Source organism: Harpia harpyja, chromosome 15 (genome assembly GCF_026419915.1).
Source record: "Harpia harpyja isolate bHarHar1 chromosome 15, bHarHar1 primary haplotype, whole genome shotgun sequence".
NCBI lineage: Eukaryota > Metazoa > Chordata > Aves > Accipitriformes > Accipitridae > Harpia > Harpia harpyja.
In genome coordinates, this window is record NC_068954.1 from 23,261,300 (window position 1) to 23,275,101 (window position 13,802).

The 13,802-nt window shown below is 39.3% G+C and overlaps 1 protein-coding gene across 6 annotated transcripts in view; it reads left to right on the forward strand.

Annotated features, from left to right (window-relative positions):
* The window catches only part of ARHGEF10 (Rho guanine nucleotide exchange factor 10), a 120,197-nt gene that overhangs the window by 23,683 nt on the left and 82,712 nt on the right, over nt 1-13,802 (forward strand). For 5 of the 6 annotated variants that reach the window (XM_052809171.1, XM_052809174.1, XM_052809176.1 and 2 more), the window contains 5 exons: nt 7,567-7,737; nt 9,073-9,363; nt 10,571-10,634; nt 11,825-11,904; nt 13,028-13,084. In XM_052809171.1, coding sequence (XP_052665131.1) covers nt 7,567-7,737; nt 9,073-9,363; nt 10,571-10,634; nt 11,825-11,904; nt 13,028-13,084 — 663 coding nt within the window. The remainder of the gene's footprint in view (nt 1-7,566; nt 7,738-9,072; nt 9,364-10,570; nt 10,635-11,824; nt 11,905-13,027; nt 13,085-13,802) is intronic. The other variant, XM_052809173.1, reaches the window with a different exon arrangement.

Sequence of the window (13,802 nt, forward strand, 5' to 3'; positions counted from 1 at the left end):
CTGATGGAAAGCTAATAGCCTTTAATATAGATAGGTGTTTTTTAGTGTAGATAGTGATCTATCATATATAGATCTATAATGGCTGTACATACTTGCCATACAGCAGCATCTTTTAAGGACTTCACTTGCTGCACATCGGCAACATTTCTTGGTGAAATTTTAATGGCAGAATCTACTAATATGGTGCTGAGGTGGAAAAGACCTGCTTGGGACCAGGCTTGGTCTACGTTTCTGGCTGTGGCAGGCAATACCAGTGTGCCGAGCATAAAGGGAGTTGAAGTAAATGGTCACAAAATGCTGATTTTATGTAGCAGCTTTTCTGATTATAGCATAGCCAGCGCTGAAAAGCATCTTGTGGAGTTAAAGGAGTGCAGATCTGCTGGTGTTGCTGCCGCTACAGCCTAGTTCATGTCTAATGTTTTTATTTTAGACTTTTGATTTTTTTTGTAACAAGCTAACTTGAATTTTTAGCATTGTGAGTAGTTTGTAATGTTCAGCGTTTTTGGTATTTGTAAATCTTTCCTAACATCTACAGATCTGGGCTTTATTTCAAGAAATGAAATTCTTTAGTGTTAGGCATGCTGCTGTTAGCAGTCTCTCTCTGAAACTTGAGCAGCCAGATTCATCATTCTTTTGACTTCAATTTTGAGTTTGTTTTTTATCCAGAGTAATAATATCTGTTGTGCATGCTTGACAACATAATTAGTATGTAATGTGTGTATTTATGAAATACTAAAGAAGCATTTTTACTTATTTCTTTGTTGTTTATTTGCAGGGAGAGCCTGTTAATTCATGTGGTTTTTCTTTTGTTTCCATCACTGGAAACACTTTTTGCATGAATGTGTACTGTTTAATTTTGTTGGGGTTTTTTTTGTAACTGTTTTCCGCAGAGACTTGTAATGCAGACGTTGTGGTCATGCTTTGGATGTGTGCACGAGCTGTGTATAATTAGCAGCGTGCCTGTACCGCAGGGACCTGGGTTTCCTGCAGCGCCAGCTTAGCACAACTGCAAGTGAAAGGGGCATGAAAGTCCTTGGCTCTGATCTGCTTCCCATGGGAAGGAGTGCTCACTCCTGTGTTTTTTGCATACACAGGTTTGCTTTAGACTTTTCTTTCTCCCAGCAGAATAGACGCTTTCCACCTGCGTGACCGTAGGAGGAGCTGATTTATGGATGCCGGCGGTGTGCTGGCAAATGTCACGCTGTGACTTGGAAGCGTCAGTGAAGGGCAGAGTTTGCAGGAGCACTTGCCCCTAAAAACCAGCCTTCCTCTTGGGGGGTCCCTCCTGCCCTGGCCAGCCACTCTGCACACCTCACCCCTCTCCCCGCACAAGTGCCGGGAGAGGTGTCATTTGGGGAAGGGCAGAAGAGAGATGCGTGAGCCAGGTACCACCACGAAAGAAGGTTTAACTTTGATTTTCTCTCCTGATACCGAAGAAGTAGTGGTCACGAGTGGGAGACGTGAGCGGGTAGAAAATACCATGTTGCTTTCTAGCTGTAGGAATGCAGTCTATGAGTGCTAAAAAGCTGGGAGAAGCTAGAGGCTGTCCAGTGGTGACTGAGTCTCTTAAAACCTTTTTGCAAGTTCCTGCTGAATATGAATAAACTGTTATTTTCCAGAGGTTTACAAGTTGGCCAAATCGGGGAACTTTTGCAGGCACGAGTGTTTCCTAGCACAAGGTTCACTTTCCTGAAAAACACCAAGCCTCTGCTACAAAATTTCACCTGAAATAAAAAGTGAACAGCTTGAGAGCTCGTTCATCGTGGAGCACAGTCAGCATGGTATGTTTGGGCCCAAATGGTTAGTTTTACAAAAGTAATGATAACTTTAAAAAATCAGTTATTTCCTGGTATGTGCACACTTCCATTTCTTATTTCTATCTAGTGCCTTGTGCACTTACATAAGGAGCTGGGCGGATTTTAACCCTTTAGAAATAAGGGTTTGAAAAGGCAAGTGTATCTCATCTGAGAAATCTCTGGAATGTATCACAGTTAAGTAATAAGCACTCAGATTGCTATGCCTGGCCATTTGCTTTGATTTGTAACCTTTGTAAGTTACCAAATTTTATAATACCTAAAAATACTCTAAGATAGGAAACTTTTTTTTAGTATTTCGTACTGAAAAGTTTTGCTTATGTCAAGATACTCAAGACTTTGTAGGAAGTTGAAACATGGGGAATTCAGTTTGAAGGGAGGTGGGTCTATGCAGTCCCAAGTGTCTTGTTGCAATCCAAAATACATGAGTAAAAAAGGTAAATGTTTTAAAACTGCACGTTAGAATAAGAACAAGCAGCTCCTGCCAGTCTGCTTTAGGTTCATTTATATTAATATTTTTTTCACTAAATAATAATTAGATATTTTCCATCTGAAGCATTATACACTTATTTTCTTCATTGGTCAGTGTAAGGTGGTGATATGGTAAAAGTGACTAAAAATGTTTATCTTTTAGAAAAAAAAGAAAATTTGGCATTCAGTGAATATACAAGAGAGATTACACTGTAAAGCCCCCCCCCCCCCCCCCCCCAAAAAAAAAGTGTTGGAAGAAAGGTGACTGTTAGAGGGAGGAAAAAAAATAGTTTTCCCTTCTAAGAACATGCATATTTATCGTTTCCTTCAGTCTCTAGAAAATTCTTTGTCATGGATTCTTTCAAATATAATAGATGCATTTCTTCTTTTTGTTCCGTAGTTCCCTGCTAACTTTAATTTAAAAAAAAAAAAAAAAGACTATGACTGATTGCAAGGGTGATGTTCCTAATTATACAGAACCTGTACTTTGATTTCTAAAGATATTTTTCAAACCTTAAAACATAACATAAAATATTCATATTTCTTGATGGCAGCGTGCCTATTTATGTCCAGGGCTTCCAGGTTTGTTGTTACCATGCTCCAGACTGCTGAACTGTTCCTGCTTGGGATTCTGTTTCTTTCTTCCTTATTCCGTGGAAAACCATGATAAAACTCAGTTGACTTCTTCAACATCATATCTGATTTACATGATTGCAAGGGAGGACAGAGTTTTGGGGTGCCTTTTTTTTCCCCTGTGTGTCTGCACTGTGTTGGAAGTGCACTTGATAGTAAGTACAGAGCTATTTTGTCTTACTTCTGTATCTCTAAAATAAACTGTTGAAGAAAACTTTTAATGAAGCTTTACAAGCTTAATCTCAGCTTTAATGTCACTTTTTTAACTCTTTAGCTCTATTACAGTAAACTATAAATAAATTAAGGAAAACGAATGGGAAAGCAGCAGATAGTGCCAAGAATGCTTTGCAATTGGCAGTGCAACCAAAAATTGTTTAAATTTGCTTATGCCCCAGCAGGTCTCTGTAAACACAGCCTAAGTTAGCTTGTTTTTGAAGTGAGCTTAAGAAAAAGTCATTTTACTGAATAACATACCACAGAAAAAAGTCATAAATCCATGTGTTGTGCTAACAATTATGAGAGTATATATTCCTTTTTCTAATCCTAAATTCGCACTTTCACACTTAATTTAACTTGAAGGCAATTTTTCTGTTATATCAGATTTTTTTTTTTTCCATGCTTTAAAACTCTAAATAGAAATTTTTAGAAATGCAAGAATTTCCCTGAAGCATTTGCAAAGCAAATGCTGCAGAACTGTATTGGCATAAGATGAGAAAGTTTAATCAATTATTGTATTCTCATTGCTCTGGTTGACATGCGTAAAGTTAAGGATGTGAGTAGTGGTGAAAGGGCAAATTGGTTTTTCAGTAACTAATTTAATTATTCGACGTAATTCCAGGCAGACTCTGTAATCCTAAGCAGTCTGTGATTATTACTTTGGCAAAAAAAGTAATGCATTTTAAAATTATGTTAAAAAAAAAAAAAAAAAAAGTAGTTGTCCTCTATGTGATTGTTGGGGGGGGGGTGCCTTTGGAAATCCCCTCCTTAGCCCCACAGTTTTTTTTCTGCAAGCACAGTTGCCTGGAAACGCATTTTTTGGTTTGATCCTTTTGATTTACAGTTAAAGGGTTGGAGGAACTGGGGCTTTCTTCACAAGCATGAAATTTTGCAAGATCTGGGATGGGTTTTTGTAGCCAAATTCAGCCCAAGTGGACCTATGCTGTGTGTCTTCCTAATTTATTGTAGCACTTCACAAGTGCTTTTGTGTGTGTGTGTGTTGTTTTGACATAACACAGCTGTAGAAAAAGAACATATTTTCAAAACTGTAGTTATTCAAGATGTTTCATTGTATGACATAATCTGTATTTATCTGCAGTGCTGAGCAGCTCTTCAGTTGAAGCAAAAAGCACCCCCCCCTTATTTTTGTTATTAAAATACTTTTTCTGTCAAATGAAATAGTATGCCCTTGAGATTAAAAGCTTAAAGGAGAATTATTTTTATTAAGTATGAGCCTGAAGGGATCAGTACATTTAAAGGGTTAAAGTTTATCTTTATACCTGCAGAATTAAGCAAATGCAGAAGTGATGCAAAGCTGAAATACAGTTTTAAGACTTGCTTTCTGAAGTGAGGATATTTGTCTCCAGTCTGCCCTTTCTAAAGGACGTGTAATCTGAGAAAGGAATTTCTCTCTTTTTTTTTTGTCTGTTTTGTAATTGTAACCCACCGTCCCATCAGTGATGTGATTTAGGGAATCTTTCCAGGCTGTAGTGCCCAATTACAGGGTTCTGTGCCTTCTTTATTTATGATGCAAAGTAAATGTTTCTGAATAAACAAAACAGGGCAGCCATTAACAGCCATTACAGAAAAAAATTGGGTGGCACCTTCAATTTTTTTTTTACCGAAGTTGAGAAAATCAATTCCTATGTTAAGATTTCTTCCCACAATCATAAAATACGAGTTGGTTGCTTTTTCAGGGGGAGTGGGGAGGCATGTTGACGGGGAAGAGTGCATCAGTTGACCAGGTTTTGCTCCTGGGTCCTGAGTCATTCCTTTTGCTTTTAGTGTCTCAAATTACCTTTTTTTGCCAGTGGCAGGTCTTGTCTGCCTCTGACAAATGGCACTGCGTGGGACCTGAGTGCCTGGGGAATTGCATCAGTGCAAAAGTGCTAGAGTAGGGAGTTATCAGGCATCTGATACCTAACTTACCTTTATATGCCCCAAGGAAGTATTTGGATCCAGAAGCTCCCTAACTTAGCAGCCACAAAGGCTCAGAGGAGCCTGCTGTTCCCGTGACGTTTCCGTGCGTGGCTCGGGCGTTTTGTAAGCATACATGCTTTTTCTTTTGCCACTGTCTAGAATTCACTTCCAGTGAGCAGATGGGTTCATGGCTCTCAGCTGAGCCTTGCTCCAGCAACGCCCCGGTTGCCCGAGTGGCCTAATCCTGCAGAAAGGATCAACTCATTCCAGTAACCTCATCTTCCCCCTCCTCCCGCCATACCAAGTGCAGACAGAGCTACTTTATGTATTTGAAGTGGTTGCTGCTGTGGTTCACTTATATAGTACAGCGAGAGGAGTGGCAGGTAGCAGTGCATGTACATGAGAAGTTGTGGGTATGTGGCTGTTACCCTGCTTGTGACTGCTGTCTACTTATCAGCCTAGCCTGCGTGACTAACCAACGTTTCACACACTGGTAATCACAAAACCCACTCTATTTAGTATTTCAGAGGTTTGTGTTTTCCAAATTTGAAGTATGCAGACATACTGAAACCATAAAGAAACCAAAAAATCCAGAAATAAAACACCACCCCCACCCCCTTTCTCTTCTTTTCCCCATTAGTGTTAAGCAGCAAGTAGTACAGCCTAGTCAGATGGATGCTGAAGCGGGAAGAATGCTGTGATTGTCTTGAATCACTTGGAAGAGCTCTACAGGATTTTTTGTATCTTTCAGGAAAAAAAAATTAATATTGCTTATGGACAAAAGCAAAAATTAAAAGCCTTAATCCAAAGGCTGACTTCATACAGAAGGCTTTTTAAAAAGCATCAAAATTAAATTAAATGTCCTGCTGCCTCAGCCATAAACCATGACAATAAATGCAGGATAACCCCTTTTTTGTTCCTTACTATTTTTGCAATTAGTTCACTTTTTCTCCTGCTGAGAGGCTGCATGAAAGATCTTGTTATTTGTGGCTGTGATAAAATATGCTGGCTCAGCCTGCCTGAAGAAACAGAAGCCTTGGCAGGAATGCTGATTACTATGACAATCAAAGCGGTCTAGAGCTGTGGTTTGTGTGGGTTTTATCATAAACATACAAAACGCATCCTGGATGGTAGAAAAGCTGATAATATCATCATGACTCAGGAGATCCAATTGTCCTTGCAAGACTTTTTCATACTGTTACCTGAAGAGGGGGCAGGGGAACCCTATCAACTTCACGTATTGTTTCATAACATATTGGTGTATTTACATATTTATCTATTTTAGTATATATTTTTATGCTATAGTTACGAGTTTTTTTGTAACATTTAAAATACGTTGCTGAACACCTGTGTAAAAGTTAGGTATCGGTCATGGGTTTGAGGAAGAGCTTGAGAGGAAGGTCAGCTGGACCAAAAAAAATTTCTACAGATGACATTTCTGCCTCAAGGGGACCTCTGGTAAGAGTTTCTCCTCCAGAAGGTGGGAGAGCAGCTAAGGCAGGCCTAGGGAGGGAGGGACGAAGCCCTTTTGTTTGGGGGAGCTGCAGTGATGGCTTCTGGAAGCAGGGAGGAGGCTGGCGGGTTTGGGCATCCCCCCTTGCAGCTGCTCTGGCTATGCCTCCTCTGTGCAGCATCTGACAGAAGCTTTGGATGCTGTAGGCAGCTGCTTGTCATGTGAATGCATGGCAAAAACAGCGGTCGGTAGGGCAGTGAGGGGGTTTGAACCTTCGTGGGTTCTCCAGGCTCCTGTGGGTAAGAACAATAGCACGGAGGGAAACTGCCTGGCACTTCTTCCTGCTCCCCCTCCCCAGCGCCGTGTACAGTGCCAAATCTGTGCTGCAGGGTCTTCACGAGCAAAGACAGAAAAAAACCCCACGCTCCCACTTCCTGTCCCTATTGGGGTGTAATTATTTCAGCCATTACTTCTTCGGTAAGAACTGAGAAGTCAGCCCCCTCCAGCTCCACCAGAGCGCACCTTGTGTGCGGTACTAGGGCTAACAGCGTGTTGCATGAGGTCATTGGTTTAAAACTATCTCAGATTAGAGTAGGAAGACCAATCTGCTGGTCTCTCACAGTGCGTGTGAAGAAAGTTACTGTCACTGGCATTTTGACACTGTTAAGAAAGAATAGACTTAGAAGTTTGAGTTAGAAAGGAAAAATTACTTGGAGTTATAAAGTCCCTGTACAAATACATCTGTGAATTTATCTTGTTTAAAGAATCGGCTACTTAAGTGTTTTCCTAAAATATTTTGGTTTTGGTTCATTATGACAAAAGTGAGGGTGTTTGCATTATCACTTCTTAATTGCTTTCCAGGTAATTTCATTGTTTACATTAAAGGATTTATTGAAAACTGCACGAGGTTATCGACATGTCAAGGAGCTTTTGTTCTATTCCAGTAACCTAAAAATCTAAGGGTTCTTTGTATAAGCTTCATTTGTAATGTGGAACACTTGCTGGTCCTGTGAAATTATTATTAAGAGCAAACCACCAAAAGCGTGTCTTTCTGCACAGTTCTAGAGCATGAACCAAAAGCCACAGGTATGAACAATGAAGAGGAGGATGAGGGAGAACAGTTTGACTTTGACAGTGGAGATGAGATACCAGAAGCAGACAGGCAAGCCCTTCTCCCACCTCCTCCTGGTCCTGGAAATAACGTAGAGCACCAAGAGGCTAATGCCACAGGTAAGTCAGCCTGTCGAGCTGTGCCTCCACTAGGCTAAATAGTCAAGACTGATTATAGGATCCCTTTTCTTAGCAATGCAGTAAAAATACTTGTAAAAAGAGGTTTCCATGGAAATGCCATACAAGTGTTTTGAATATTCCTGCTAGTTACACTCATGGTAGATTTGACAAGGCAAATGACCATCACGTGTAATTCCTGTGAGGTTTCCCATCTAAGTGTGACATCCAAACCAATGGATTGGTTTCAGTTGCAGTGCCATGCTACAGGAAAATTTTATGCCCTTGCAGCTCTAATGGCATGTGGGTGGCTTGAGATAAGCTGCTTTCACAGCTAAGCTTGCTGGTTGCTGATCTCAAGATGATGTGCATAACAATAAATGGCATCTGAATGTATGCATTTTGTTCATAAACAGAAATCTTATTTTATTAAACATTAAAACATTTGTTACAACACATGCAGATGTTCCCAGTGCTGAGGTGTAGTCTGGAAATAGCTGTATTCTGCTCAAATCGACAACAGCTGACTTTGCTGACTTTGAACCAATTTCCTTTTGTAAGTGGAGTCATTGTGCTCATGGCAATTAAGGATAGATAACTCTTCAAGTAATAATGCAGTTTGACAGCCTGGAACTTAAACACCATCTTTCTGTGAAAGTTTGTTCCTTGCTTACCCTTTTCTGAAGTTGTACTTGGTGCTCAAAAACTTTTGATTGCTTGGGATGCATTTCTGCAGCTCGCTTTGGAGGGGCCTTTGGTTCTGCTATACATCAGCTTGTCTCAAGAGATACTACAAGCTTTGTGTAACAGAATAATTTCTTTTCAAAGAGGAAAACTTGGAAAGTTTTCTTTCCCCTTTTCTTAACAGGGCATTTTCAGGACTGCTCTTTGAGGAGTGTCCCTCCAGTGAACTTTTTCTCTCCTCATGGCTATTCCTAAAATGTTTCTTGTATTTGTGTTTATAAGATCCAAATTAATCTAGAATCCAGATTTTAACCTTCAAGGTTTAAGGCTGTTTTGAGCCATGTGCTTATGATAAGCAAAAGAGGACCCTGGCTACTTGTCAGAAATCCTCCTATTCAGGATTTAGAATCCAGTTATTGTTTTTTCCATAGGCATCCTTGTAACCAAGCTTGTTTTGCCACTGTTGCATTCCTCATCTGTGAAATAGGGAGGATAAGCACTACTGTGTGGGAATTTTATGAGTCATAGATTGTAAGCAACTTGTATAGTAAGGATCATGTCAGTGTTTTGTGTACAAGCAAAAAGTGGTATTAGGCAGCTTGAAGAAGTATGAAAAATAAAACTTTATTTTTTTGTTTAATTTTTCGACTAAAGAGGATGATAATTTAGAAAACAGTGAGAAGCTACGAACATCAGAACCTGCTGCGGAAGGCACTCCAGCCAAAGTAAATCCCTACTCAGTCATAAATATTTCACCAATCCAAGACAAGGATCCATCCCCATCACCAGAACCAAGTCCTCAAGACGAATGTGCAAGTCCAAACTTGTCCGGTGGATATTCTGTTCCTGTGCCCTGTGGCTATGCTGTGCCATCTAATTTACCTTTGATACTGCCAGCATACTCCAGTCCTGTCATAATACGCAGTGTTTCTGTAGATGAAGAAGGTACTGTATTTACGCACCTTACTTTATTTGAAGGGGAATCCTTGTTTAATTTCAGGTAGCTGTGCTGTTTTGTAAATGCTTGTGTAGCACTCAGCCTGGACGTGTGTGGGAGATTTTGTGTCAAAATAGAAAAAGAACTCTATCCTGCGGTATGAACTAAAATTTCTTGTCAAACTTGGAAGAAAAATGTCAGTTTATTTAAAAAAAAAAAAAAAAAAGTTCCTATCAGACTCTGTTTGCCATACTAGGATTGCGATGCCTAAGTATCTCAAGTATGTACCTAAGTATCAAGTATGTACCTATAGTACAAGGGAGGACTCCTGTCTTATCTTGCCATTAATAATGATTAATGCTAATTCCCTTTTAATGTCATGAAATAATTTCCAGAGCCATAGTTCAGTGTTCAAGCCAAATGGTTTCTTCTCATAGCTTATCATGTTTTACCTAGGTCCTGGCAGAGTTCCTGTCCCTTTTACCTTTTCTATATGTACTTCTGTTTGTTTGTTTGTTTATTTTCCAATCCTTGTGGATTTAGAGTTGCTGTGGGATTTTTTTCCTTGATGATTTGATGAATTCTGTTTGTCCTTTAGTACAATTTTAAGACAGAAGAGGAAACTTGAAAGGGAAATAACTATGGATTATTACAGAAACAGGAACAGTCCCCCATTTTGTAACCAGAATTGGCAAAGCTGACAGCTTAATGTCAAGAGAGCAGGAGGAACAGAAAGCTCTGCATGTCCTGCCTTTTTTTTTTTCTTTCTTGTATTTTGAATATACTATTCTTTAGCTATACAGCAATTCTATTGTAATTCCATGTACTGTGATACTTTTTTTTTTTTTGCAGCCTTTGCTGTCTACCACCATTAGGAATGTTGGCAAGTAAAGGCAAATGTTTGTGTGGTGGTTATTACCTGTAGAGGAATATATGTTTGAGAGATTAGAATTAAATGCATCAGACATTGTAATTTCCTCTTAACAGCTCTTATACCAGATTGCTGTGTCTCTGAATTCTTTCATTTGCAAAAATGGATAGTGTGAAGAAACTACATTTTTTGGGACGTGTTTAAGAATAAAAATATTGTATAGAAGTAGATTATTCATTAGCAATGAACTAGTAAAATCAGTTTCTTATGCTAAAACGTACATTTGAATCATACTGACGTTTTTTCCAAGCATTTTGGTGATTTTTTTTTTCCCCTCTAATTAGCAGGTATGCAGTCAGCAACTGACGAATGTCATAATTCTGTAAACTCAGAGGAGCCTCAAAATAGGTGATTGCCAGTTCAGCATGTTTTAATGATCTGTAAAACCTTAATTCCTAAGAAATCTTATATTTGATAAATATTTTATTTTTCTTGTGTGATGCTTCCATGTTTGTTTATTTTCATTTTCTTAACTCAGTAACTCTGGTTGTGCACCAAAATCAGCACTGGTTGAGGTCTTGTGTGTATAACCATGCATGACATTTTTGAAGGAACTAGGTTTAATTTTTATAGTCATAACAATGTCACCTGCAGCAGGCTGCTGGAGATCATGTAGTCTAGCCTGCTGCTTTCAGCAGGACCACTGCCAACATGCCATTGGATCAGCCATGGCCTTGATGGCTGAACTTTGAAAACCTCCAGGGATGGAGATGCTGCAGCTTTCCTGAGCAGTCTTCCCTGCTGTACTACCCTTTGAATTTTTTTTTCCCCTAATGTCCAAACCAAATCTTCCAGTGTGCAGTTTTTTGACCATTCCCCCTTGTGTATCATCTGACACTGAAAAAAAAACAGCCCCCCAAACCCCAAAAGAAACCCAAACAAAAAAAAACAAAACCAAGTCCATCACCTCTGTATCTCTCTTTCAGATAGTTGTAGTTGCTGTTGGATCACCCCATAGCATCCTTTTCACCAGACTAAATAAGCTCCATGTCTGCCACCTCTTTCCTTGTAGGCCATGTGCTTTAGTCCCCGACTTCAATTTCTTCGCATCCCTCTAGAGGTAGCTTCAATTTCTCCACAACTCTGTAGAAAGGCAGTGCTGGGAAGCCAAAACTGGATGTGCTGCTGCAGGTTCAGCCTCAGCAGTACCAACCAGAGGAGGATAACAGCCTCGTCAAGCCTGATGACTTCTGATGTAGCCCAGAACATCTTTAGTCTTATTTACAGTGAAAGAGCAGCTCTCACTTCACTGCTTTCTAAGAGAGAGTTTTCTGTGTTCTGGTAGAACAACTCAAAAGAAAAATATTTCTTGAGATTGGAAGGGAAGTGTTTTCAGTTTCTTGACTAAAATTGTCACACTGTTAAATAGAATAGATTACTAATCTCCTAATTACATACTGAGGCAGCGTTTTTGACTAATCAGCAGCCTCGGAGTGGGAAGTGGAAGGCAGCAAGTTATTTGTTGTCTTGTCTTCACGATTGTTTAAAAACATGTGGTGTAGCTTTTAATGCTTTTATTTTATGGCCTTTTTTTCAAGTGAAGATAACCAGGCCAAGAGAGAGGATGATGCTCTGGCCAAGTGGGTTGCAGATCCTGCAAATACAGCATGGATGGAAAGTAAGTATCAGTGAGCACTGAAGTACAACTATAGAAGGTCAGTTTTAAGTTGTGTTCAACAGTATGTGTGTATCTGTATGCACGTATGTATTTTACAGGAATGTCCATGTTCATTTTTATTGTATTTTTTCAGATATGTTCCAGAACCAAGTTATACCAGTTAAAACATTCAGCAGTGTAATACAATTGCATATTTTAGAATAAAGTTAACATTCACTTTTCTATGGAGTGCTTTTTGGAGTCTGTGGAATAATTTGTTAATGCCTTAAGGAAATAATTTGGCTCCATCAGCATGTGTGCGGTAGAAATTTGCTCCAGTTCAGTGTCTGCTCTGTGGCTGTATACGAAATTGTTCTTCTCATGCAGTAATTGGCAAATAAGTTCTTGGAGAAGTTGGAAGGGAAGAAATTACCACTTTTTCTTGGTGTGTGCCTTGGCTGGCAGCTGCATTTTAAACCAGAACAGACCATGTGGTTTGAGGACAGGTTATCCTGCCTGTTCTCAGATGTTCCCAGTGGGCTGGAGGTTCATCTTACATGTCACTTGGAGGGACTGAAGAATTTGCATCCTCGTTCTGCCTCTTAATGTACTACAATGATCATTACATTATTTAGTTTTCGTTCTTTTTTAAAAATGTCTATTACAGCTGCTCTACAGCCATTTAATAAGGCAATGAGCAGCGCTTGACAAGCACAGAGCATACCATAGTGCTGTAAAAAGGAGAGAGAAATGTTGGCTATTGAAGTGGATTTCTGTTTTCAGGCTACCAAAGGTCATCATAAACAATGCAGATAAAACTGTGAAATTTCACAAATACCTTATACTGGTTTTGTGCATTATTGCATTATTTGAATGATGATTAGATGTACTAGCAAAATGCTAGTGGAGAATGAGTCATATCTTCATTGTATTTATATGTGCCAATATAACAAAAATTCTTTAGAATAGAATATTTCAGTTGGAAGGGACCTACAATGATCATCTAGTCCAACTGCCTGACCACTTCAGGGCTGACCAAAAGCTAAACCATGCTAAGGGCATTGTCCAGATGTCTCTTAAACACTGTTTGTTGGTCCCATTCAAATATTAGAGGGTTCTCATTTTTTTTCTGTTCTGCTTTTAGACCCAGATGAAGTAATTTACGATGATGTTCCAAGAGAAAATTCAGACTCTGAACCAGGTTTGAGGTCTTTGTAATACAGTCCACATTGAAAGCAGTGTAATATGGAATTATGTGCATGTATAGTGAATAGATATGTTCACTAAGTACCTAAAATATATGTAAATGGGATTAACACTGTGTCAATAACTGCTAGGTCTTACAAAGTTCAGAATTAAACTAACTTTTGAAAGACTTTATCTCAGCAGGTCTCCTGCACTGCTCTTCTCAAAAGCTGAATTCTGCTTTATTCCATAGAAACTGTCCCAAATGTCTGAATATTCTGTATATTAGAGATTTACAGTGTTGGGTGTTGTAGCTATAGTGACCTAAACAAGGCAAGGTAGGTAGGAAAAGAGTGGTTTAAATAGTTAAATAATGTATGATAAATCATCGTTGTCGTGGTTATGCAGAGACTTGATCTTTTCTTGAAAGTCCCCCTTCAACTTAAAAATATTTGACAGATGGAATAGGAGATTCAGAGCAGCTGTTTACCATCCTGACTGTGACTCTACAGAAAAGTTTTATTTCAGCTTTGGAGTGGTCCAGCTCCTGATGGTGTGACCATGTTTGGAAGGGGCAGAACAGATCTTAAAAGTAGTTGCTGGAGCCAAGATTTTACCTTTACTGGGAGTGGTGGAGCTAGGGCTCAAGAAGCTTATTTCAGTGAGTGCTCACTCAGATTTGTTTTGCAGTTTTTGGTTATAGTGAAGACTGTGCTTAAAGATTGGTTGCTACT